The 27,992-nt window shown below is 40.8% G+C and overlaps 1 protein-coding gene and 1 non-coding gene across 2 annotated transcripts in view; both read left to right on the plus strand.

The window, feature by feature from the left end:
* Positions 1-1,798: 1,798 nt before the first annotated feature.
* IARS1 (isoleucyl-tRNA synthetase 1) overlaps positions 1,799-27,992 on the plus strand; it is an 85,016-nt gene continuing 58,822 nt past the window's right edge. Inside the window, exons 1-12 of the mRNA XM_033140768.1 lie at positions 1,799-1,904; positions 5,258-5,335; positions 9,050-9,175; positions 9,542-9,698; positions 10,432-10,551; positions 11,050-11,132; positions 16,208-16,325; positions 19,936-20,083; positions 22,271-22,358; positions 23,974-24,034; positions 25,415-25,510; positions 27,339-27,461. Of these exons, the coding sequence (XP_032996659.1) occupies positions 9,057-9,175; positions 9,542-9,698; positions 10,432-10,551; positions 11,050-11,132; positions 16,208-16,325; positions 19,936-20,083; positions 22,271-22,358; positions 23,974-24,034; positions 25,415-25,510; positions 27,339-27,461 (1,113 nt within the window). The 5' untranslated portion in view covers positions 1,799-1,904; positions 5,258-5,335; positions 9,050-9,056. The remainder of the gene's footprint in view (positions 1,905-5,257; positions 5,336-9,049; positions 9,176-9,541; positions 9,699-10,431; positions 10,552-11,049; positions 11,133-16,207; positions 16,326-19,935; positions 20,084-22,270; positions 22,359-23,973; positions 24,035-25,414; positions 25,511-27,338; positions 27,462-27,992) is intronic.
* Positions 6,323-6,455, plus strand: LOC117043080. The gene has a single exon (XR_004426159.1). It is a non-coding gene; the product is annotated as a small nucleolar RNA SNORA84 (small nucleolar RNA).

Raw genomic sequence — 27,992 nt, forward strand, 5'->3', positions numbered from 1 at the left:
TAACCCCATCAAGAGCGGGCAACCTCCCATCCATCTGGTCTAGGAAACCACCCACTAACAGTGCCTTGCTAAGCTTGCTTCAGTAATGGAGAGCCAATAAATTGAAGTTCAGTCCATATAAGATTGAGCTTCAGTTTATTGGCTCTCCACTGCATCCACTGCCACACCTGCAGATGTAAAGAAGTAGAACATTCTGTCATCATCATATTGCCAACAATGTTCTCAAAATTCATGGGTAACCCTATTCAGTGGTTTCATGTAGATGTTGAACAGCACTGGAGATAAAATCATACCCCGAGGAACCCCACAAAGAAGGCTCCATGGGGCCGAAGAGCACTCTCCAAGCATCACCCTCTGGAAACAACCATCCAAGTAGGACCGGAACCACCACAAAATGGTGCCACCCACCCACAACTCAGTTATGTATAAGAAATTTATATATAAGAAAGCATACCGAGTGACTTAACAGCATAGCAAGAGATCATTTTGAAATCCAGAGATTTTAAACTGCAACAGAGGAAGACTGCAATGTAAACTACTGACATTGCAATTGATCAGTTCTGTATCACTTATGGACTGAATCAGCAGAGATTTTTAAAATCACACTTCATATGTTGATTGGCTTACAAATGCCACAATTTCTTTATTTTTATTTTTTTAAAAAATAATTTCTATATACCGGTAGAAACAATCCTTTAGTTATTCCCATTATCCCATAAAAAACCCCAAGTACGTCCACTTGTTATTAGTAGGTAATAACAAAACTTTAATTCGGTAGCTGCCAATTAAAAAAGTGTCGTTTCACATAATTTCTGTATTATTATTCAACAACTTTTTTTTTTTTAAATAATGTTAGTTTTCTTCTGTGGCGATCACTTGTAGCAGAGTAAGATTGTCTTCCAGAAACACGGTTTTAAAAGTGAGTCTGTAAGTGACTGTGGAGGCCAATTCTGAATCCACATGTCCTTCCACAGTGGGGACATAGGTTTCTGGACGGGAGTTGATCATGGCGAGGGGTTGCCAGACATGCCTTCCTCTTAGCGCGTTTTCATCCTGAATTCGAGCGTCTTCAAAACCCATGGGCATAGCCAGGATTTTTGTTGGGGGGCGGGGGAGGCAGAACCTCAGCTTCCTATGTATTTTATTTTTTATTGATTTGGGTGGGGGCAGCTGCCCTTCCCTGTCCCCCCCCCCCCAACTTGGCTACGTCCATGAGTGGTGTAAATTTTTTATGAAACAATGTGTAGGTGCAGTCCCACCCGTGAGCTTATCATTAGTATTATCAGTTTGCATTTTTCTGTTGCTAACTGCCCGTAGGATCTTCCAATGAAGGGCGGTACACAAATTTAATAGATAGATAGATAGATAGCAGTATTATTTGCAATATATATCATACATCCTCGCCATCTATGTCTTGCATAAAACAATCTGGGTTGACGACGGAGAGCCTTGCAGGGCCCTGCAGCTATGAAAGCAGCCCCACGCTGCACTGAGAGCCGATCTAGTTCCTTCATAGACATTCAAGGCCCTTCTTTTAGGCGCTTCCCCCCGGCTTCGCTCCATTCGCCCTCCGTCCGCCCTTCGCAGGCAGCGCAAGAGAACTCGCAAGCCAAGTAGGACGTGCGCGCCCTGCTAACACTTTCTTATCTCTATTCTTCAACCGCTACGCGCCTCCCTTCCCCTTCCCCCGAAACCACGGCCAGGATTTATGGTTGCCCGGAAACCCTCCGGGCCCAATGGGAGGCCGCCTTATTTGCAGCCTGTGCACGGAGCGCCCTGAGAGGCTGTTGCGAGTGGGCGTGCCGCGCCTTGCTGTTGCCCCTCCTCCTCCCTCTAAACTTCCTGTCATGCTTTCCCTCAGGTTGCATCATTTCTAGCCGGTTGGCTGCTGGGCCTACAGCCGGGTGAGTCCGTTGAGCTGGAAGGGCAGGTGCGTTTCGGGGTGGGGGGTGGGGAGGGAAGCGGGTTGCGAGGTGGAGGTGGCAGGGAAGAAGGGGGTTCATTCCTCGCACTTCCCGCCCCACCTGCCGTTGTTAGTGAGCCTGGCTCAGTGGCTCCCCGCCGCTCCCGGGGTTGACAGCTGTGGGTGTGATTCTGCCGAGGGCGGGGAGCGAGTGAGAGTTTCTAAAAAAGCCCCCGATATTTCCTGCCTCAGGATACTTTGAGGATGGATTGAGCCCAATCTTGGGTGGTCACTATTTAATCTCATGTTTTAAGGGAGCAGCAAAAGAGGCTGATTCCCCATGTTAAAAGTGCTGTAGTATCTAATCGCCAGCAAATTTGCCGAATAAACGCTGGTGTACTTTTAAAAAGCTTTCGTCTTCTTGTGTTCCTCACGTGGCTTAATTTTGCTTGTTCCTTAAAGAAATGTTACGTTTTTAAACATCTTGATATTAAGGTTCAAAATGGAGCTTTTGTGCTTAAGCTGATCCTTGGCCTAAGCATGCATTCATTCATTCATTCATTCATTGTGTGTGTGTGTGTGTGTGTCGCTCCTCCCTTTACCTGGGTTTATGAAGTTTAAAATGAACTTAAGGATGACTAGAAACGCTTTGCTCTTATTTCCCCTCTCCCCACAGTAGCTTTCCCTTAAGGGTTGCTCTGCATTGTCTCCTAACAAGAACATACTGTACTCATTAGGAGGAAGAGATGGGTTCATATGTATGGGTTGATATGTATGTGTCTATGATAGTGAAGTGTATGTGTAACAATTCACATTTATGTAGTTCAGAGTCTTCAAAGCCCATTGCATATAATTAGTAATAATTATAGCAATGCTGTAAGAGAGAGTAATACAAATTTCATATACAGGTAGGTAGCCGTGTTGGTCTGCTATAGTCAGAACAAAATAAATTTTAAAAAAATCCTTCCAGTAGTACCTTAGACACCAACTAAGTTTGTTTTTGGTATGAGCTTTCGTGTGCATGCACACTTCTTCAGAGTTCAGGAGGAAGGAGAATGGGGCAGAGAGAGTTTTTTTCAGATGCTTTTTAATGAACTCATACCATCTGTATGTGTAGAGTTAAACCTGCTCTTTTAGCAATTAACTTCCAGTCAATGAAAGGCTTGTCACCTCTGTTAATTAAACCCTAAAGTTATAGCTATCTAGTAAAAAATATATTATAAACATAATCAGATGGTACTAGTAGCATGAAATATACTATACTTCGAAGCCTTACATTTGTACCAAAGCACAAATATATTCTTGAGTATAGACACAAGCCTGACTTTATAGTAAATGAGCAAAACTACACAGATTCACTATCCGGATGAGAACAGGGAGACAACAGAATTAATAAGTAGTTCATGACTTTGTTTTTGTTGCCATTTTGTGAAACAATGGAGTGTTCCTCCAGAGGTGAAATCAGACCATTGGAGAATTGCAGCATCTGCTGTGACTGCAGAGACCAATAACTTGTAACTGCTGCCTCCTGTGTTATTTCACAAGCCTGGGCAGTGTGTATGGAGGTCCCAAGCTGCCCAGACGACAAGACCCCCCTCTCGGCCTCACTGATGTGGTCCAGAGGAAATTAGAATGATACATTTGGTAACTGCTTGGCTGTAGGAGTTGCCAGAAGGAGGTGTACAAGACAGTATTCAATCATCTTAGGGACTCCACTCTGGATTTGTGTAGTGTTTACTCCTTAGCCTTTTTCTCTCTCTAAGATATCCCACAAGGCAGCGGAGGTTTAGGACCAGCGTTTTCCTTCTCCTAGATGGGCTACCTTACCAGGTTGATGAGCCCCGTCTGCCCCTCACTTCACTCTACAGCACGTGCAGAAATCATTTTCTTGGCCGTTGGATCCATTATTTGCCTCATCCACTCAATCCACCAGAGCCTGTCTTCACATGCAGGGGAAGTTCATAACTCACTGAGGGTTTGAGACCCATCAGCTACCCTCACCTGGTTTAGCCAGCCAGTTAACACTATTTCCTGGGATGTGGCATGCTGACAGCTTCTGGGAGCCACAGGTGAGAGCTGAGTGCAGGGTGGGACTAATGGTTGACAAACTACCCCAGAAAGAGCATGCACAATGTATCCCTCACCAGAGGTACTTCCCTCCCCTAACACCCCATACACCCCAGTTGATGTCAACTACTTAGCTTAAGGCCTTGAAAAGTTGTCCACACAACTGCCTACTTCTGAATGATAATCTGTTTGTAACTTGTGTGATAATTGCATCATGAGGGCAGAGCTTCAGCCAGGGAGACAATATGTACATCTTGTTGGATATCTGTCTTCTCTGTCTCCTGCATATGCTTCTAGGTATTTATTCCCTGGCATTGTGGGTGTAACTTAGTAGAAAATTTGTCAATATTGAATTACAGTTGCATCACATTAATAGCCAGCCAGTATTTGTGTTAATCACCAACTCATCCCCTCCCCCTTCCTCCTTTGAATCCACTGCCTTGTACAGAGAATTTGATAGAGGGATGGAGACAGTCTTTTATTTTATGCCGAGATGGGCAACATGCAGAATCTGTGTCAGTGCCTTGCTGCATCTGCCTGTTCTAAAGTCCAGCAGAAACTGAGTGACCCCTTTCCCCAAGTTTCCAAGGACTTGGAAGAGTAGTATGGTTGGTTTCTTGTATCTCTTGTATGCACACGAAAGCTCATACCAAGAACAAACTTAGTTGGTCTCTAAGGTGCTACTGGAAGGAATTTTTTTATTTTTTATTTTGTTTTGACATTTATCAATGCAATCTTGCTGGCAATTGAAATACTTCCACAAGTTCTCTCATTAAAACAAATATGATTTTGTGGAAATATGAGACATCCAAGAAGCTGTGCGTTGTTTGCGCTGTTTCATATTTCACATTTTAGTGGAAAACCGAACAAGTTGTGTTTTGTTGCTTTTTGGAGATGGATAAATGCCAGGAGGTGTTCCTAAATGTGTGTGCTTGGAATAGCTGTGGCTGCAGTGGATATCCTGTGATGCAGTTCTGAGGTATAGTTTAGTATGCCACCCATTCATGAACACGTATGAAACTTTTTAAAGTTTGGGCAGGTGGATTTAAAGAACATAGTGTACAAATATAATTTTTCAGTTTTCAGAGGTTAGCTGTTTTTGATGCCCATCTCCTGGGCTTTTGTAGTCCATCCATGTAGTATGTATCTAGTATTTCTGACTAGGACTTTTGTCTCTACCTGCAGAAGTGTCCATAGGAATAGTTCCAGCTTTTGACAGATTCGTTGGGTGAATCCTGCCTACAACTTAGAAATTACACTCATTAATAACTTCTTTGTTTCCTGTAGGTTTGAAGGCCACTCTCCTATTGATAGGAATCCTCAAACCACGTTCTTTCCCACTGGATGTTATTCTCTTTAAAAGTAGTGAGTAACATAGCATTTTCAAAAAAATGTTGAATTGCTTTATTATATGCACAGATACATTATTGCAAAGTTCAGAGATGTGTATGTATATGGAGAGAGACTAAAATAAATATGACCTGCTGGAACCTTCCCACTGACAAAGAAGTTTATACCTGTAAGGTTGTTAAAAAAGGAGCCATTTGGAATGATCATGCTTTACTGCTAAAATATTTCTTGAAGATTAAAAAGTCCTTTTACATCAAATGAAACACTTTGTGGCATCAATTATCTGTCAAAGATGTGAAAGTGGTTTAAAGTGATGTGAATCCATGCCTTGGCTTTAGTTCTTCATCCTCCCCCCACCCCCGAACCCTGTCCTGCCCATCGAAGAGTGCAGATCTTTAATAACAATAGAACAATTAGAATCTTTTCTATGCACACATATCTGGGAATCAATTTATTTTTATTTGGTTGATAAATCATTTGCTTCTTTCTTTTCAATCTGAAGGCTTTCAGAATAACTTACAATTTTGAAAAAAGAGACAATGCATGCACTTTTGTAAATCAAGAAAATCTTCAATAAATATTATTTTTAAAAAAATGAAAAACAAAGAATAACTTACAATTAAAACATAACATCAGTAATAACATTAAGATAGCTGGATCATTTAAAAGAAGCAAAGCTCCAATGAAATTCATCTAAACAGATCTAAAACAATTGCCACTGAAAGGCCCAGGCAAATAAAATAATTCTTTACCAGGCAGTGAAATTACATTATGGTTGGTGTTAGGCAAGCCTGCTTGGGGAGCATTCTGCAGCTGGGGTGCTACAATAACCACCAACCATCTTCACTCATGATATCTGAACTTGAACTCTGAGAAAGGGCCACTGTGGAGGATGTTAGAACATGCTCAGATTCATGCAGGAGCCAGTGGGACTTGCTTTTGAGGAATTCTGCACAGGGCTATGCTTTAAAAGGTAGCATGCTGTGGTAAGCTTAAATATGTGCCCTGTGGTTGCTGGACACTGTTATCTCCATACAGTGCTTCAGTTAGTAAAAGAGGGCAAAAAATAATACTCTGACTTACGCATGGAGTCTGATACTTTAGCAGCCTCCATAGCCCTGTCATTGTTACATTGTATAGGTATTGTAAGCAGAATTCTTTCTAGCTTTATGAATGTTGAATATAGCAGGGTGGATAGAAATCAATGATTAAAAAAATAAAAAAATAAGATTTTTAAAAATTTAAATTGGATTTTTAAAATAAAATGCTTTTGGAGGAAAAATCTTAAGATAGTTTTCTATTTAAGTTGCATTATAGTCCAAAGGCTATTCATCATGAAAGAAGAATTTGTTTTATATTTTTCATGTGTGCTAAAACTCAGTCTAAGTTTTTTTAAAAAACTGTTTAACCACATCAGTTAACAAACATGGATACATATGCTATAATGTTATTGTTTTAGTTAAACAAATTGTTTAAATTGTTATTAAGGTAATGATTATTTTTCTCCTTCCAATAAAGTACAGCAGAAAAGTTGTCCAAATATAAACAGTTAACGTATTAAACCTTAGAATAATGTCATAATTATCTGTCTATGTATTTCTAATAGTATAACCAAATCAGTAATTTTTGATATAACTGTAAAAACTACTCTGAAAATTTATTATTCCAAAAATGAAACATTCATCTGGTTGTAAATATTAAGATTATACTAGCCAGAATGAGTCTTTCTGTAAAACAAATGATTTAAATCAAGTCTTACTGACTAGTGATTTAAATCGTGATTTAAATCAAACCCACCCTGCCTACTGGAATATCTAATTTATTTTAAAATGACAAATTCTAACCTGATCCACTAAGCAGCATAGGGACACTGAGGGACAAATCAAACAACTGCAACAGAGGGGCAGTAGATGGGGGCATATAGAAAGTTGCATTTAAATCTATGCCTTGATTGTTCACTATCCATATCATGTGTGCACCTGCAAAGCTAGGATGACCTCTACTTTTTATTCTGTCAAGCTTGATAAATTTCTTTGCTCATTAGACTTTTGTCAGATGCTGTCCCATCCTTCACACCTCATGAAGTTGTAATCTTAAGTTTCCTTACTAAGGAATAAGTGAGTACAGTGAACACTGATTGAGTGAACATTGAACACAGTGGGTGGAATTCAGTGTTGCGTTAATCATTCTGTTAGTGCAAACGTTTCTGCTTGCCAGAGGTGGAACAGTCTCTCATCTCCTTCCCCCATGCGCTGTTCTGCAGGTTATTCTGACCGTTCACTGTGGATGTGCGGGAAATTTAAGAGTTGCTGAGGGGAGCCCCATTGCACTAGTGGGAGTCCTTGTGCTGCCTTCCAATAGTGCACTGGGTTAGTTGAATCTGGCCCAGTGGCTGCATTCATACATAGCATTAAACTGTGGTTTCATGCTATGTGCACAAGTAGGAAGAAGCCAATGTTTCTTCTCCCTGCTCTTCCTGGGAGGGATGACGGAAGACTTCAGTAGAGTTTAGTTTCACTTTCCATGAAATTTGGCTAACTGTTATGTACAAACCAGATATTGTGGTTTATAAAGCTGGCTGGTTTAACCAGAGTTTGCTTGATCTCTGGCTCATATATCACAAGAAACCAGGTTTCTTCAGGGGAAACTCAGCTGCAGTTTTAGTCTTGGCCCTGTGGGAGAAGCAGAAGTTTAAGCCCAAGCAAATCTCATGGCTTCTTGTTGTTCATGTACATAGAGCAGGGCCGTCTTTAGCATATCCGGCGCCGTGGCGCGAAGAGCCCTCAGGCGTGGGGCTGGAGGAGGTGGGCAGCGGCTGGAGGGCAGCTCCTCCGGCGGGGAAGAGGTGGAGGCTGGACGCGGCGGCTCCCGGGTCAGCTGGCTGCTTTGCGCTGTGGTGGCCACAGCAGGCGGAGGCTCCTGGTGTGGCCCTGCATGGCGGAGGAGGGCGATGAGTGATGCTGGGAGTTGCCATGTCCAGCCTCCACCTCTTCCCTGGCGCCCTCCAGAACTTGGCGCCCTGTGCCACTAGCCTCTATGGGTAAGATGCCCCTGACATAGAGCAGAGCATGTAGCATTATGTGCTCATAGAATCAGGGAGACTTATTTCTGCTTCAACACTCATAGGATTGCCCTGCAAATAGCTCTTGGAGAGCCAGTGTGGTGTAGTGGTTAAGAGGGGTAGACTCGTAATCTGGTGAACCGGGTTCATGTCTCCACTCCTCCACATGCAGCTGTTGGGTGACCTTGGGCTAGTCACACTTCTTTGAAGTCTCTCAGCCCCACTCACCTTACAGAATATTTGTTGTGGGAGAGGAAGGGAAAGGAGAATAATAGCCACTTTGAGACTCCTTCAGGTAGTGATAAAGCAGGAAATCAAATCCAAACTCCTCCTCCTCCTCCTCCTCCTCCTCCTCCTCCTTCTTCGAGTCCAACAAATGTTGTACAAGTAGAGAAAACTACTTTTAAATGACCTTTTGAATTCTTATCAAGGTACAGGCAACTCTCCGTTTGTACAGAGCTTGCTTTCTGGATCAGTGTGTGCATCAGCGGTCACACGTGTCTTGGTCATGCGCAAAATGGTTATTCCCTGGATGTGCTGGAATGTAGCAATGCAATCCTGACTTCTCAACAAAGTTGCTATATGAAATGATACCTAGGCATTGCTGTGTAACATGGTCTCTGGGGGAAAACTGGTCTTAGCTTTGTGTATTACCTTGTTTCATGTAGGAAAATCATGGTTCAGCAAGTTGCAGAAAACATAAACTTTCCACAGGAGGAAGAAAAAATATTGCAGCTTTGGGGCAAGCTTAATTGCTTTCAAGAATGCCTAAAACAGTCAAAAAATAGACCGAGGTAAGATATATTTTTGCTCTTCGTTGTTCCTGCAAATGGGTAACAGCTGGTTTTTGTTTTGTTTTGATGTTTGAGATGAATCAAACTTTGGAGAAAGATATATGTTAGTGCAGGGCAATAGCTGACTGATCATTTGACTCATGTAATCCTAAGAGTAAAAATATGCATACTTGCATAAAACATGGCATTTTGAAAACTTCTATAAATGATCTAGTTCACTGCTCACTTGACTTATAAAGTGTTATAACTTAAGAACTATAGAAGATAAAGCTGTTTATTCTTTTTCCTGTGTAAGAGATATTTTTGTTTCTTAATACGTCTGGTTTATTTTCTTAATCTGTGTTTTTAATTTTTTTTTAAATATAGGTTTACATTTTATGATGGACCTCCTTTTGCCACAGGACTTCCTCATTATGGACACATACTTGCAGGAACCATTAAAGACATAGTAACTAGATTTGCTCATCAGAGTGGATTTCATGTGGACAGAAGATTTGGTTGGGATTGCCATGGTTTGCCAGTGGTATGTTGAATGTTTTCTCTTGTGTCTTCCCTAGATATAGTTGTTAGTACTTCATTCCTAACCTTTTGCTGTCCTGATGGAGAACTCCATGTGAGGTGTTTTTTTGTTTTACATTTGCAAAGGCTAATTTTTTACTTTGAGATTGCTTGAGTCATAGATAGAATTCAAAGACATGATTTTGATCATTGTTTTATTTGTTGGAAATAATAAAAATTCTCATTTTCTTTTTTATGAGCTTATTTTTTTGAATTCCTTCATGAATACTTTCCCTAACTTCTTAAATATGTCCTGTTCATTGATCAGGATTTCAGAGTGTTATCCTGGTATCACATGTATACCATGGAGTTAATTGTAAAGTAGTAATTTTAAAATATCAGGCTCATGTTTAGTAAATTTGAGTACTGGTAAGCGACTTATACTCAAGATGTAAAAAGTAAATTACAGTGCCCAGGGCATAGCTGAGACCTGGTTTTTATTGCAACTTTCAATTCAGCATCATGGTCTTTTGGGTGGTCTTTTGGGCTGTGAAATCAAATATTGCTGATTTTGAAGCTATTCCTGCTGTGTGGGACTTATGCACTAAGAGGAGTTTTGCCTTATTGTTTGGCACAAAGCTATAGGCCAAGTACCACAGATCCTCTTGGTTGATGGGCTTCAGAAAGTTCTCTGTTATAGTTAACAAAGCTACCGTTATACCAGTGTAACCTATTCTGAGCACCATAATGCATTTCAGGAGTATGAAATTGATAAAACACTGGGCATCAAAGGACCAGAAGATGTTGCAAAAATGGGAATTGCAGAATACAACAAGAGTTGCAGAGGAATTGTGATGAGGTACTCCCAAGAATGGAAAGTAAGTGCAATATAGATATATATTTACCCTCTTTCTCCAGAGCAATGGTTACAAAACATCAAACATGTTGGTATGCAGGTCCCCTTTCTTCCTTTTCATTCTATATGCATGTATTTATTGACTGGGATTTGAAAAACTAGGTATGGCTAAGAGTTGAACTGTAGTCTCTCTCTCAATATTATATCACAAATTACTTTTAAAATTCTGTTTTGTTTCCAAAGTGGGCCATGTGATTTGGTGGGATGCTGTTCAGAAAACACAAATGTGAAGCCCTATTGGGCACGCAGAACCTAATTGCATGATTTAAATCCTAGCTGTTAAAAAGAGATCTGCCAATCTCTCTTGATGGATATTCTTGTTTAAAATCTGTTTATTGAGGAAGGTGTATATCTTTTAGCAATCAAAGAAGTAAAGGGTAGTGGCCATGAATAACTATAACCATGAATAATTATAGGGTTCACTAAGCTGTTACAGAGTCACAATTTAATGTATTTGCAGATCAGTGTTACAAGGCTTGGACGGTGGATTGACTTTGACAATGACTATAAAACTTTGTATCCAGAGTTCATGGAGACTGTGTGGTAAGTTTACTTTGGTTTTCTCTCCATTCACCATAAGCCCTGCCTCCCCTTCCACAGACTATCATTCCTGACAGGCTTTTTGCCAGTTGATTCATTTATTTGAGACTCCTGGCACCATGGAACTGAGTTTATTATAATTAATGGCGGTCTGTAATATTTTTTTAATGGCTTGTTGTTTTTTACTGTTATGGAGGTCTTTTTAAATAACTTGTAAGCTGACTTGGGCACTTCTTAAATAGAAAGGCAGAAAGTATGTGTAGGTTTCATGCTGTATGGTTACTGAAATCTTGGTTTTTGTTGAGATTGTCCTGGGCACTAGGAAACCAATTATGCTACAGGTCAGGGGCTGTGATTTTGCTGATCCTGTGAAAAGACAGTGCCCTGCTGTACTGCACCAGGTGAATGAAGCACTGTCATTTGATATTGTGTAGCCTGAGAAATGTAATGCTACATGAGATTCTGCTTATTAGAGGCTGAACAATAGAGCAGTGTAAAAACAGTCCTGATGTACCAAAACATCTTTATGTGGTCTCTGTCACTGCAGGATAATGAGAACAGTGTGAAAGTGAAGTAGAAAGATTTCTGAATTTGAGTGTCAGCTTTCAATATCTGAACTTTTTATGTGTTTCAGGCAGTGTGTTAAATTCCTTTATGACTTGTACTAGGATACTGTTGCAATTGACCTTGAATGTTTCCTCTGTGAGCCCAGCAGTGTGTAAGCATTATCTCTTTCCAATCTAGTTCAGAGTTTTGCTTCCAATTATGACCAGTTGATGCTGGGAAGCTTAGAAACAAGCAGAGCTTGAAGGTGGCAACCTTTACCTGTTTGTGGTCTGCAGCATCTGATCTTCGGAAGCACACTGCCTCTGAACTTGGAGGTTGCATTTTACTGTTACGGCTAATAGTTATGAATTTGTGCTTTGGTGGAAGAGCTCCCTCCTCTGCATCTTCATCCTCCATGCACCTCTGTTCTGCACACTTTATTTTCATATTAAATATGTCCATCTCTGTTCTCCATGCACACCCCACCCGTCATTAGATGCTTGAGTACCATCAGGGAAGAAGGTGGGCTAGACATAAATATATAATAATAATTGTATTCTCAGTTGGAAGGTCCCCTTTAAGCTACCCCACACAGCTACTTTGCAATTTCATCTTGAAATGAAAGGTGGTATAAGTTCTTTTTAATAATAAATAATCTGATCCATATTTGCTCCCTACACTTGTCGGAGACTGGCAGGGCTCTAAAGAGTGTGTAGTGGAAGCAGGGGACCAGGGGACTGACCCAGGAGGAGGGGACTAGCAGTTTATGGGGTTTGATGCCACTTGCAAGGCAGAAGCCAGGACAGGGGGAGGAGGGAGAGTCAGGGCAGTCTGAGATGGAAGAAGGCATGCAGGATGTGGCGGAAGAAGCAGGGGGCTATTCAGCTGACATATGGGTCAGTAGACTCCCTATCTTCCCTTCCCCACTGTCTCCTAGAACCAGGAGGGGCTTGAAGCAGGAAGTGCAGCAATGACTTCCATGCAGGAGAACTCTCAGTTTGCAGGTGTGCAACCTGGCTGGGGAAGGTATATAAGCTGGAGGAGGGGAGGGGTCTAACTTTTGATGCAACTGCTCCCCAGAGCTCAGATCTGTGGGGGACAGTTGCTTAGCGGCTAGAGGCGTGTGCGTGTGCGTGTGCATGCAGGCATACAGAGCACCGTGGGAGTTGCTGCATATGCTTCTTTTATCAATAAAGACTTAATTATCAGACGTGAGTCTTCCCTAGCTGGAGTGGGCCTAGACAATACTGCATGACTTTATTTCCACATTGTCCTGTGGGGCTCATTCCAAGTTTAGCACTTACCTTGTCTACACAGGAGTGAGAAGCAACCATACTCATGTGTGGGAGAAAAAAATAAAAGGGAACATCCGGGAACATCCAGGAACATCAGTTTAGGGGGTAGCTAACCTGCTCCCTGCCCTGGTTACCCGAGTTGTTATTTCAAGCCTTCCACTATCAATATACAGCCTAACCCAATCCTAGATTCTTTTTCATTATGATGCTAAAAAACTGTTACATAATGCAGATGCCAGCTGTTCAAAGGTGGAAAAGTCAAAAATAGAACTATGTATTCCTGATTTCTAGCCTTGCCTAAAGTAGTCTTGCTTTGCAGTGATTCTGAACACTAAAATTACTAAGCAAACTATGCAAATGGTTTTTAGATGATATATTAGGAAAGCAGTCTCACTGGTCTTGTAATGCTCTCTCCAATATTTTCTTGAAGTGCTGGTTAAGTTGTATCTTATTGCAGTAGGCAGCCTTTCACATTTTTACTTGCCCACTCAACATGGAAAACACCAGTCTGACTCCCTACCTTGCAGCTGCAGGTGATTGGTCCTAAATTTGTGCAGTGATCTCTGCTTTCCCCCCAGCTCCGAGTTTGGGAGGAAGGTTGGTAGTTGCTTAGCCATGCAGGGCCAACCAGGCAAGCTTGCTGCATTAGGGTTAGGGTCTGAAAAAACTCTTCTGCTGTAAATAGAATTGTATCTAGATAGCTGAAATTCATGTAAAGTAATAATAATCTGCCTACACTGATGGTGAAGGGACAGTAATGCAAGACTACTGTAACTGTAGAGGTATATGTGCCTGACATTTCTAGCAAGTTTCCGCACTATGCTAGGTGCCTTAACTTGTTTTCAGAGTTAATATGATGAACTATGACTAATAAGTGGAAAAATTATCTTTAGCAGGCTTGCTATGAAGCAGATCTCTGTGATAGACACTTTTGAACTCCTAAAGGCAATAAGTCTTTAAAGCAGATTAGTTACAATATAAAAATACTTGATAGTTTGGTAACCTTATGTCTGAGCTGAAGAGCCTTGCTTTCCACAAATGTCCTTGATTGTTTTCTTATGTAAACCATGTCACCTAGTCCACATATCCAGTAGTCCTGTACACCAAATGTTGGCTTGGGTCTCTTCACTGGGTTCCAGCTTGATGGTAAGAGCTGTTAGACAGAGGAGTAGATTCTCCTTCACCAGAGTTTTTTTAAGCAGAGGTTGGATGGCAATCTGTAACGGATGCTTTAGTTGAGATTCCTGCCTTGGTTGAACTCGATGATCCTCAGGTTCCCTTCCAACTCTACAATTCTGTAGAAATTAAGAAAATGCTAAAGAATACCTACCCCTGCCAATTGCAGTTCTCTAGTATATATCTAATATGCACTTCAAAAAGATTATTGAGTCTCTACAACAGGGTTGTAATTACTGATGCCTATTTTAATTCTCTGGCATGGAAATGGTCACAAATACAACAAATAAATGAAATACTGAACCAGTTCGTACATAATGCTAAGCCAAACAGTGGCTTAGCCTGTGTGGGTTTGTGGAGAGGAACAGGAACACTCCTCTTCTGCCCCTTTTGCTGTTGTGCTACTTGGGGTTGACCCATTGTTTGGTGTAGCATGTTGTCCACATCTGGGCTTGTGATTTGTCTTGCTCCAGGCAAATCAAGAACTGTAAAAAGGTTTGTTTTTTGGTTTACGGCTTAATGTTTGTCTTGAGGAGACAAACTGTGGGTCTGTGATTTGGACAGCATGCTAAATTTAACCGTGGCTTAGCTTTGGGTAGCTTGGAGGCAGGAGGACTGGGCAAGGAGTGCTCGGCTGTAGCCTCATCTCTGGAATCCTGCCTTCTTGCAAGTTAGCACCAAGGCATGATTCAGTTTAACAGTACGTGACATGTGAGCCATTGCTGGATCACTTGAAAGTTATTAATGTTACATTTTCTCTCTGAAAGATAGACATCTTGTAAATTCAGCTTTTTCTTGTACTTGCAGAATTGAACTGTCTCATTCTAATGGCAACACAAACATTTGTGAGCTGTAAAAATGAAAGATGGTGCGGGAAAAGGAAGAACACTTTCCCTGCACTTGGAAAAAATTCCACAAGAGGGAACCGTTGACTTGATTTTGGCTTAGCAGTTCAGTCATTTGGTGCTGCAGCTCCTGAATTTTGTGTGTGCATGACATTTATATCTATTTCTTCAGAGTGGATTTCCCTCACTAGTAATAGTTACTAGTTTTTTTCCCCTTTGGAATATAGAAATAAAATATAGCAACTTCGTATTTTAAAAATGTGCATTACTGTGTCTACTCTAATAATAATACAGTATCAAACCAAAAGCTCATCTAGGCCAGAATTCTGTTCTTAGAATGTCCAACCAGATCTCTGTGGGAAATTCACAAGCAGCATGTGAGCACAAGGCACTCTTCTGTTTGTGTTCCTCAGCATCTGGTATTCACAGGTATACAGGTATTCCACAGTTTTTAGCTATGCACTGTGTTAGGCCCAGCCCACCCATGAAGTGGGATGAAGCTGCCACCTGGCATCAGTGCCAATTTCCACCAAAATATTAGGCAATTTCAGTGATTTCTGGCCAGAAATCAGTCCTGATACTGGCACTGCTTCCCTTCTAGTGGCCGAGGCAGCAGGGTGGGTGGTGTAGCAGGACGGCAAAGTATTAAAGTCAGTATACCAAATGAGAGCATGACAAGTTACAGAGTTAGCCAGGATGAATAGTGAATAGGCTCCAGGGTTAATAAAGCAAATACATTTTATAATTTATTCTAGGGTGACATAGCATCCTATAAACTCCCCTCCTGCCTTGTTAAGGGGGACTTCTGATTGTAAGATGAGAAGCGTTTCTGTGATGATTTCTCTAGGTGCTTGCAACATCTGTATTGTTTGACGTTAGAAATCTCTACAGATGCTATAGCAACTTAAGACAGATAGCTTGAGTATTCATTACTTTTTTAAAATTGTATTCCAATGCAGTTGCTGCTCTATGTTCTGTGCTTTAAGCTCATGATAAGATACTGAAGGGCAAAATGCTTTAAAAAAGAAGACGACGAATAAGTTATTTACAGTAAACTCACCCAGGAGGAAAGTAGTTCTGGACAGAAGTTCTGTGCCTTCTTCCTACATGTGGTCAATTGACTTCTCTCACTATTATAATCTTTGAAAATAAAACCAACTTGTTCTGTTTGTTTGTTTAAATTGCTATTTATTTATATATTTATTTATTCACTTAGGTGGGTTTTCAAGCAGCTTTATGACAAAGGACTGGTATACCGAGGAGTTAAAGTCATGCCTTTTTCAACAGCATGTAACACACCCCTTTCTAACTTCGAGTCTCACCAGAATTATAAGGTATGTAGGCTTGTTATGTTATTGTGTTTCTTTTTTTAATTGTCAGCCTGATCTAAAGCTGAATTAATATTTTAGATTCCTTTGCAGTGCTGCTGTTACCACTGGACCAAGTGGCATAAGTCCATCTGCCACCATACATATGTCCAGGATGCCATAGACCAGGGGCCTCCTAATGACTGTTAGTGGCAGCAGGCTATAGCGTGCTAGAAAGCATTGCTCCACATACCTGAAGCAGTACCCTGTAGCTGCTCTGATGCCCCCCGTGGCTCTGCAGCCTAACAGGTAGCATCTGAACAAAATAAAAAATAAAAAAAATCTTCCAGTAGCACCTTAGAGACCAACTAAGTTTGTTTTTGGTATGAACTTTCCTGTGCATTCACACTTCTTCAGATCTGAGTGGCTCAGCTCATTGCCATTCTTTTTGCACTCTGAGGAAGTTACAGAGTTAAAGCAAAGCAGTGGCAGGCAGCTTTAGGCTTCCACAAACAACCTGGCCTGGTCAAGCTGGCTGCTGCGCCAACTATGTCTGAAATTGTGGTGGTGGTAAGGCTGGGCAGCAAGTGCAGGTATGAGAGTGGAGGGATAGATAACAACAAGAAGGCAGGCAAGGTGCATATGTATGCAAAGGTTGGGGCAACCACAGCACCAAGGTTGCAGAGAGCAGCACCAGGGTTGGGGAGAGCTGCACAAGACAGTTTGCTTGGTGCCCCCTTAAACCTGGCACTTCCTGTGGTGCTCTGTCTCATATTCTTGGGTGGTCTAAATAACTGAGCTTCTTAGGCTTGCTGATTGGAAGGTTGGTGGTTCAAATCTGTGTGAGGGGGTGAGCTCCCATTGCTCCGTTCCAGCTTCCGCCAAGCTAGCAGTTCAAAAGCACACCAGTGCAAGTAGGTAAATAGATACTGCTATGGCGGGAAGGTAAATGACATTTCCATGCGCTCTGGCTTCTGTCACGGTCCTCCGGGTACTAGTAGCGGTTTAGTCATGTTGGCCACATGACCCAGAAAGCTGTCTGTGGACAAACGCCAGCTTCCTTGGCCTGAAAAGCGAGATGAGCGCCACACCCCATAGTTGCTTTTGACTGGACTTAACCTTCCAGGGGTCCTTTACCTTTTTACCTTGTATATTGGCTAATTTTGGTGACTGCTTGTACAGAACATTATAGCATCTTGCTCCAGTTGCATACTGGGCTCTTGTGAATTGTCCATCCAATCTGCACAGTCTTCAATAGATTCTTCAATAGATAGAGAGCCAGTGTGGTGTAGTGGTTAAGAGCGGTAGACTCATAATCTGGGGAACCAGGTTCGCGTCTCCGCTCTTCCACATGCAGCTGCTGGGTGACCTTGGGCTAGTCACACTTCTTTGAAGTCTCTCAGCCCCACTCACCTCACAGAGTGTTTGTTGTGGGGGAGGAAGGGAAAGGAGAATGTTAGCCGCTTTGAGACTCCTTTGGGTAGTGATAAAGCGGGATATCAAATCCAAACTCCTCCTCCTCCTCCGTCTTGTAGTATGTTGAGTATGATGTGGATTTTGTGCTATATTTCTGTGGCCTGATGATGTGGAAATGCTTTCCTCCAGGTGTCACTGACACCCGAGGTGGTGGATGGTGACCTAAAAGAGAGACTCTTTGGTAGACAACTATTTGTTGACGAGTATTATAAGAAATATCAACTTGAGCTGCTGCTTCTAACCCATAATTTTTTTTAACCTGCTTGGGATCCAATAACTTTTTATTTTGGCCAGCTTTTAGGGAATTAAGGTTACTGGCACCCTGATTGTATGTGTGTGTAGTTGGAATTTTGAAGATGCTGCTGATTAGATTTTGAATAGTTGCTTTTTTCTAAACAGCTGATTATTTTTAAATGTCAGCGCCTACCCCCAAAATGTGATGTTTTTAGGATTTTGTAATGCTGCAACAAATCCTGAACCTGAAGGATAGTGTAGACTAAACAAAGTAAATCTGCAAAATGGTATTAATTTCTCTTCCATATAGTGAGCAGCACATTATATGAGCTTCAGAGTAAACATAGGAATTGAGAGTTCTCTGTTACACTCTACTGAATAAAATGTGTTATACTATCACTGGTTTTCCTGCAGTGTTCTGGAGTGTTTCAGTTTTTTGGAGTGTATACTGTCAAAACTCAGAATTCTGAAAACAGGCTTCAGCTAACTTTTAAGAGAACAAAAAATAACCTTAGTGGTTCTTTTCTTTTTCCATTCTGTATGTGAATTCAAGAACTACAAAAACAAGTTATTTAACAACAAAAAAGAGTGATGTTCTTAAGCTTCCTGGGGTCCTCTGAAATGCGTATTAAACTGAACACAAAGTGCACAAATGGCTCTTCCCTTGTTCTAACACAAAGCTTGTATTCCTGAGAAGTAAGCTTATTTTAGAAGGCAGTGGAGAAAGTAAAATAGCTCACCAGTATTCTGCAGCTGAAGTGTTGTTCATCCTGCAAAATGCCAATAAAAGTTCAGTGAAAATTGCTCAACTATATTTAGTATTTGTTGAAACAGTGAAGGTGGCTGGCAGCATACAACATTGCTCAGAGACGGAACAGAATTGCTAGCAGTTATATAATAACAATGGGGAAAGCATGCTTGTGTCTTGGCTGCTGAGTGAGCTTCATGCTCACTGAGTGAACTCCCTCTGGAGTAATTCTTAGTTCTAACATAAATAGTGGCAAACACTAATGGAATTACGGTACCAGAGTTTACTCAGGGTGTGAAGAAGGAACCAGGGAGAGATGGCAGTGCAAAAATTAATATATTGCAAGGTCTTCTGATGCTGTGCCTTTGAAGATGGCTATCCAGACTGTCAAAAGTGCTAGAAGAAATGGGAGGTAGGGATGGAAGCTTCTCCAGCTAAACAGTTTTTAATCTGGGACTCAAACAAATCATTGACACTCTATCCTAACTCTTACCTGAGTCCTGTGAGCCTGAACACTGTATAACTTGGCAAACAACTGAACGTCGGAAATGAAAATGTTGTAAGAAAACCAAGGGGGCATGAGGGAAGAGGGAGGCAGAAGGGGGTAGACTGTGCTGTTTTATTGTAATCATGTGAATACCCTAATAGGTTATAGGTAAAAGTACAGTACAGTGCTCTTGGATTCATGTCAACCCTAAACTCAAGACTTGTAGAATTTGAAGCAGCTCCATACAGATAAACAAAAATAGTTGTTTAATTTGAAGCTACAAATTAGCTCCATGCTTATCCGGAGTGTACCTCTGCTGTACCTCTCTGTACAATAGCCATATTGTTTGTATCTAGCTATATTGCTTGTTTTGGTTAATCTAGGTAATGGTGTTTTGCTTCCGGTCTCCATTTAAATAGTTAAAAATAAATATAAACAGTATTCAGATAAAAATCTGAATAGGTTGTTATTTTTTTAAACGGGGCTATTTATTAACAATCCAGTAGCCTATGGAGAAGATTGTTTTAAGAAAGTTACTTGTTGCCATAGCCGTTGATAAATGAATCATGCTCTGTAATGAGTATTAAGAATATTTTTGGCCATAAACGTTTGCTTTAATTATTTGCTCCTTTGTGCATAAAAAGGTTAACTTTTTCCACGTCGCTTCTAACTTTTCTAATCCTGTATTTGAGGATGTCCAAGACCCTTCAGTCATTGTTACCTTTCCATTGGAAGAAGATGAAGGCATCTCTCTAGTTGCTTGGACGACAACCCCTTGGACTCTCCCTAGCAACCTGGCCCTCTGTGTCAACCCAGACTTGCAATATGTGAAGGTGGAAGGCAAGTGCAAAATATGCTATGCCGTACAGTTAGTGCTTTCTTTGAGTGGTTTCACATGCATGCTTACTTGCAAGTATGTCCCAGTTGGTTCAGTGGGGCTTGATCCCAGGTGAGCATGCATAGGATTGTCGTCATGGTTTTGCAAACGACAACTTTTGTAACCAACCCATACAACATGTTTCTCCATCCTGTCCACCTGTATGTACTGCTGTGTTCTAGAACAGCGTGTACATTGAGTTGACTTGCCTGGCAGCAGCAGGAGTTGTTTCATTCAGTCAGATACGCAAGTGGCTTACTGCAAAGCTGATGTAACTTTTCACTTTTGTTCTGTCATCTTAATAAAAACAAAAAACCTGAAAGTAACTTCATGCTGTTGTCATAATAAATCTCAGGAAGGCAGCATAATGGTGAGAGTACAATGGTTACATAAAGTGCTTCACTCCAAACTCCTGTAGCTTTTGTTTAATTTATTATGATTTATCTAATTGGTTTGCCCTCTGATTTACCTACCCATGATGATTCAAGCTGCCTTCTAATGCTAAAAGGATAATTGGAAAATTTCCTTGTAAGGGAATCTCTGGTGCGTCTTCTGCTGAGCTCTGTGCTGCAGGCTAGGACAGTCCCCTTCCAATAAAGATATCATTTCCAGTCACAGCTAACCATGGGGAGCAACAGGAGTGGTACAGCTTCTTTTCAAGCATGGGTCTCTCTTGGCCCACAAAATAAGCAAAAATATGCCTGAGATGAACTCTGCACAGTCAACAGCCATTACCTAACTTGGTACATCAGTTTGCCTGGGCTGAACCCTGTAATCTGTTTTCAGTGTCCAGGCTTATCCCTGGAAAGCATGGATTAAGAATATGTTAGATGCTCTTGAGGAGGTGCAGAGTGCATTCCCCTCACTAGGGATGGGGACCCTTTGGCCCATGGGGCTAATTAGGCCTGATAGTGATTTCAATTTGCCCCACCAGGCTGCCCATCTGCCCCACACCTGACTTCATACATTGATGCCAGGTGGAGGTGTGCCTGCGAAGAATCTGGAGCCTTAAGTTGCACATACGTATGCATATCATGTAGAGCTGTATTGATTCAATCACAGAGTTGCAAATGAAACTTCCAGAGGTATCTCCTCAGCTCAGATGAAGCAGTTTCTGAAATTAGTATCTTCCACTCTTTGTTGCTCATCACTTACATCCTCTGCAAATTTGGCCTCAGTAGTAAATTGGGCCTGGCCTAGTCACTCCCTAGAAATTTTGATTTGATGGTTCTCGAATTTAAAGCAATATTCTGAACAAAGCCATAATGGTGGAAAGATTTGCTTCCTCCCAAATTAGCACACATCTATTCTTCACTACTGCTACGCTGCTTTACTCAAGGCTTTTTGAAAGCCTTTGCAAGATTTTCTCAGTCTTGCAGCTCATTCCAGCAGGTAGACACCAGGTAGAATAGATGTGTGATAATTTGGGAGGAATTGCAGTGTTCCACAAAGATGGGAGGAGTTTTATCTGTATGAAATACGGGGTTCTTCCCTTCTCTCTACAACTCCAGCAATTGTTTCATGAAATTTCCCCCCCACAAATTTTATTAACCATATAGCAGTACCAAAAATATTTGATACAAAAGGAAAAGAAATGTTAGAAAAATACATAAACCAGCCTTGTAAATAAGCCCATAAAAGTTGCTAGTGTACATATTCTCAGGAGGACCTAAGAGTGCCACCTTCCTACAGCAGCCAACTGCATTTCTATATTGGGTGTAGAGAAGGGGTTTTTACTCCTCCTGACAGCCTGCTTGGTTTCTCTGCTGTGCACAGAGAAGGGATGGAATACTGCTGTGGTCTTCTGCCAGCCTGCTCCTTGCCTGCCTGCAATCCCTTGTTGCTCTAGTTACCAGGTGAATGCTGAAATGCAAGGCTAATACAAATCTATATAACAAATTGCAAGATAGCAGCTGAAGGCATATTTTTTCCAACTACATAAAGTCGTTAGAATCTCCCACTTAACTTTTGACCATTAAAATAATTTTTTTTTTATTATTGCACATATCCCACCTGTCCTTCACGGAGCTAAGACATTCATGGTTCTTCAACATTTTATGTTTGCAAGACCTGCCCAAGGAAGGTTCGGCTGAGAGCTTTCTGTAAGAGTTCAGCAATTGAATATTAACATCCGTGGATTTCCTCCCCAGATAAAAATACAGGGAAGATTTTCATTTTGATGGAAGCTCGACTGGCATCCCTGTACAAATCTGAAAGTGAATATGCAATACTTGACAGGCAAGTAGATAAATTAGTACATACATTCTAAATTCCACATTCTATAAATAATTGCCTTGCAAGGTAAGAGAAAAGAAGAATTGTTGTTTTTTCTTAGTCTGATGCCATAATATATGAAATTGCTTGTATGTACGGCAGTCTCTCAAAAGAGCTGGTATCTGCCATTGAAGATTGCATTGGATTTGAAGTTTCATCTGTAGTAAGCAGTGACTTTATTTTATGCAGCTTTTTATTGATAATGTTAGAGTGTGAACTTGCTTTTGAAAAGTAGGGTTCTCCAAGTCTCAATCAGACTCAGACAATAGCATTCTGGATCTCTTTTATGGTCTTATTGTCACAACTGTTTTAAAATCAAGGCTTTTAAAGTGCCATCCACAAAACCATCGAAGTCACTGGCAAAGTTCCCATTTGTTTTAAAGAACTAGGATTGCACAATTTTGTGTCTGCCCCAGTTCTGTTAAGGCCATCAAATATAAAAAAACCACACATCAAATGACCAAAGATGATAGAATTTTGTTAAGATTTGCAACTGTCACAAACTCTGAAGAATACTTTCCTAAGAGTGTTCTTTTGTCATTCACTGCCTTTCCTGCTGCAATGTTCTCAAGCATCTACAAAGTGAAGCTGATTTCATTTTCCAGATATAAGAAAAAGTCTTACCTGAAATATATAGAACAGCAGAGCTTTATCACAGAATCATAGAGTTTGAAGGGATCCCAAGGGTCATCTAGTCCAGCTTCCTTCCAGCCAGTTTCTAGGAGGTTGAGGAATGATTTGCCGGAATGTAAACCACCCCCACCCACACAAAACTATGTAGATTTGCAGCTTCTAGTCCATGAAAGCTTATACCGTAATAAATTTGTTGGTTGTTAAGGTACCACAAAACTTAGTTGTATTTGCTGCAACACAGACACGTGGCTGTCCCTCTTTTAAAAAGTGTAGATGTGCCAAGTATTCCTACTCATCAGGTCCATTGGCTGAAGAGGCTTAGCTTCCAGTGCCTTGCTGCTGGTGGAGAAAGGTTTAGCTAGCAGGGTGGGCACTTCACTGTGGAGGCCCCTGTGGAAAACTCAGTAGGCTTAACACTTCTGCCAGTAGAGTTCCTGTGAGCAGTAGCCCTGAAATAGGGCATTTGAGGTGAAGGTAGGACAGAGAGGATTGGATCCAAGGCCCATTCATTCTTTGAGGAGGCCTGTGAAGTGGGCCCTTGCTTCTCACCAGCACAAGCAGTTCCCAGCCACTGAAACCAATGGGAAATTTTGAAGAAAAGATGTAGGAGGAAACGTCCTGCTGTGTTGCCACAAACTGGTAGGACTTAGGAAGTGGTAGTAGACCTACCACCTTGCACCCTCTAGACCCCCTAGGCCTGCTCAGTTAGTGTCTTTCTTGGAGTTCCAATAAGTTTTTATATCATTGTAACTTGCTGATGGATATTCTGTTGCCTGTTGCTTTGGTGTTTATGCAGTACTTCCATGCAGTTTTATTTTTATGTATATTTTAATGTCTTGTTTTATTATGTTGCGTATGGCTCCTATGGCAGAAAAGCTGTTTATAAATATTGTACATAAACAAAACTTCTTAACTACTGTTAATTTTGGGGGGAAATGTGTTTCAGGTTTCCTGGTGTTACTCTTAAAGGCAAGAAATATAAACCTCTTTTCAAGTATTTTATCAAGGTGAGCAGTATGTGTCTTTATTATTATTATTATTATTATTATTATTATTATTATTATTATTATACTTATTTATCTCCTACCTTTTTCCTGGGACTCAAGGTAGCTTACACAAATTAAAAGAACACAGATAAAATAAAGAAAATAGAAACATAAAATATAATAGTTAAAAAGTAATTAAATTCTAATAAAATTAAAACTATATAAAAACAAATCCTTTCAGATTTGATGCTTTAACTCCATACTTTTCTCAAATGGTGTCAGTATTGTTCAGGATTATAAAAGTAATGGAAAAATAAACCCTTTTGATCCATGAAGGATCAATTTATGCAGATGAGTTTGGGGAGGGAATGTGGGATCTTATGACCCAGTCTCTTAATTAATGAGACTCAAATTTACTGTGTTTTGCAACAGAACAGTGTTGTACTGGGAGTATCAGTCTTTGCCCAGGGCTTCCCCTGATGGGACTCATTAGTTGAATCCCATCCAATAACTCTTGGCTTCATTAAGATATGAAGGTTGTAATCCTATACACATTTGCTTGGGAGTAAGTTCCATTCAACTCTGCATAATTTACTCTTGAGTAGATATGTATAGGCTTGCTGTGTAAAATACATTTAGAGTTGCTTTATGTGCTTTGCTTCCCTTTGTGGAACAATAGAGGGTTGTGTCCAAATAATAATTGGAGCAGATCCATTGAAATCTGTGAACAGTGACTAACTTAAGTTTATTGATTTCAGTGGAACTACTCAGTTCAGTGCACCATGATCTTCGCATTGACAGCTTTAGGACCTTTTTAATCATCCCGAGTCCTTACCGCATCTTCTCATGAATATTCCCATGCCTTGTTTGAGATGAAGGATCAGGGAAATTGTGGGTTTATCATATGCAAATGTATGCATGCCATCTTTGCATGTCGGTTCTATGTGCTGTGTCATGTGTGCATGCAAAGACCCACATTCCACCCTGATTAGAAATGGCTATTTTTGATCTGAATTGTCCCTCAGTTCTGGAGGGTGTCTCATAGATATCTAATAGAATAATAGAGTTGGAAGGTACCCTGAGGATCATCTAGTCCAACCCCATGGAATGCAGGAATATGCAGCTGTCCCTTATGGGGATCGAACCTGCAACCTTGGCATTGTCAGCAACTCACTCTAACCAGCTGAGCTATCCAGGAAGCTTTTGTTTGGTATTCATACTGCTGATCTCTCTCTATGTCAGTTTATGTAGCTCATGTTTGTAGCGGTTGGTTTTATGAACAAATTCATATGTAACCATTACTAGAATGCTTGAACAATGTTTCTGGCTTGTCATATTTTCCATGCCAATGTTTTGTACATTTTTTTTTATAAAAAACCCACTATATCTCTTTTATGCTAGTGCAAAGAAAATGGTGCCTTTACTGTAGTGACTGACAACTACGTGAAGGAAGAAGAAGGTACTGGGGTTGTACATCAAGCTCCTTACTTTGGCGCTGTAAGTTTAAAGTCACTTATGTGCTTTTATGTCAAATATGTTTTGATCTTGTCTTAACTCGTTTAATTGAGAAATTCAGATTCTTTTTTGATCCAGCAACTTGTCAGGAGCACACTGTACACATATTCTAATGACAATGAGTACATTCTTGTTACCTACCAATTTCCATTTGCTCCTGACACAATGCAGAAACAGCATCATAATTGTATTGGAACTCTTTGGTGCAGTACATCTTTTTTGAAAAGAAGATAGCCTAATCGTAAGCAGGCTGTGTGTCCACTGCATTAAAAAAATTAACTCTCAAGGTGACTGCTGCCTTAGTTCAGCCATGGTTTGTCTTAGCATATTGTCTGAATTTGGGCTCATGATTTAGCTCTCTCCAAACTTTTATAGCAGACACACAGACACACAGCTTACTCATAGTTACTCCAAACTAAATACGAACTTTGTCCAAGGTTTGTTTTATGGTTTATGGATTGCATTTTGTTTGGGAGAATTAAACCACAAACCTGGGCTTGGACAGTGTGTTAATCCAAACCATGGCTTAACTCAGCACAGCAGCAGAACAATAAGTGGGGCACAGCAAAGTGGCTGCATGTTCTACTCTGCAAATCTGGATGGTACTGATCCATGGTTTGACATAGTGCAATGTGCAAACCACGAGAGAGCATTCTAGAAGCATTAAAAGGGGAACATGCAAACCTGAGACTCATTCAATGCTCATTCGCAGAATGCTGAACCATGGTTTGCTCTCAACAGATGCCAACAAAAAGACACGTGTTGAAACTCTCTAATCTGAGAACTTGAGATGATATTATTATTATTATTATTATTATTATTATTATTATTATTATTATTTGCAATTTCTTCAAGAATGGCAAAATGCTCAGGCAGTTTGATGTGATCATGGGCCCATTGTGTGGGAAGCTGCCTCCTACCAAGTCAAATCATCTAGCTCTGTATTGTCTACACTGCCTTGTAGTGGCTTTCCAGGGTTTCAGATGGGAGTTTTTCTTCCAGGCCTACCTGGAAATGCCTAAGATTGAACCTGGTACAGTCAAACCTCAGTTCCAGAATGGCTCCATTTTGGAATGTTTCTGCCCCCAAACACCAAAAACCCGGAAGTAAATGCTCTGGATTGTGAACATTTTTCGGAAGTCAAATGTTTTTAGGAAGCCGAACATCTGATGCGGCTTCTGCTTGAGTGCAGGAAGCTCTTGCAACTAATCAGAAGCCACGCCTCGGTTGTCGAACATTTCGGAAGCTGAATGGGCTTCTGGAATGGATTACGTTCGACAACCGAGGTTTGACTGTACCTTCTGTGAACAATCACATGCTGTACCATTGATCTACAACCCTGCCCTAGTCACTATTACCCACCACACCCACTCCAAAACATGGGAAACTGCAAATTAAGGTGACTAAATCTTGCAAGTCTTGGGACTGGCTCATATCATGTAAAATCTCTTGATTACTCATTATTTGATTTGCAACTGTATCTGCATTTGATTGGAAAGTATTTGTCTCCTGAGGTAGTGTGCAGAATGTGGTGCTTCTTTCTGTGGTGTTTGATCATTTACACATGTGGGTAACCAGTTGATGCTGCAACCATGAAGTGAAAAACATGTGTGAATGAACCAATCCTCAATGTGACAAGATACTTTATAACGCAAGAAGCAAAGTATTTCACAGTGTGAAGAAAAAACTTATCAGGTTCCTGTTGAAGTTGGGGTATCTAGGGAATCCAGCAGAATTTTGAAATTCAGAATGCTGCCTTAGAAATCAAAAGACACACATTTGAATATTTAACTTTGTTTTTCTCACATAGGATGACTACAGAGTCTGTATGGATTTTAATATCATTCGGAAAGATTCAGTACCAGTTTGTCCTGTTGATGCCTCGGGCTGTTTCACAGCAGAAGTGACAGACTTTGCTGGACAATATGTGAAGGTTGGTTGTCTGAAGGAAGCTAGAAAAACTCAGTGTCAAACATTATTCAGAGACTGAAGAGATGTGTGTGCTTTGTTTCCTACTGCTGCTTTTTGCCATAAATTTTGTCAGTGGTATTGTTTGTGAAAACGGTGAAAATTCCAGATGAACCATTTCCACTCCAGCACTTCTTCATTCAGATCTTTGCTCACTTCTGTCTAAACAAGCTATAATCAGAAGCCTGGGTCTGTTCTTGGCTTACCACTCATGGTCTGTTTGGAGGAAGAAACATTGAGTCCAGTTTCAAACATCATAGCAAGTCAGTCTCTAGCTTGTTTCCTGGCAGCACAGCAGGAGTGTGGAAGGAGCAAAGTCAGCACTGTATTAGCTGTTCTTTCACGTTAAACCATAGTTTTAACTATGGTTTAACATTACATAAAAACCAGCTCAGCATCTGTGCTAAATGCCAGATACGTTATTAATCTCATGCTACATTGGAACTGGCTGTTAGCTTGTAACTTCTCTCTTTTTTTCTTTCCTGAAGCTGCCACC

Source organism: Lacerta agilis, chromosome 2, assembly GCF_009819535.1.
Source record: "Lacerta agilis isolate rLacAgi1 chromosome 2, rLacAgi1.pri, whole genome shotgun sequence".
NCBI classification, from domain to species: domain Eukaryota; kingdom Metazoa; phylum Chordata; class Lepidosauria; order Squamata; family Lacertidae; genus Lacerta; species Lacerta agilis.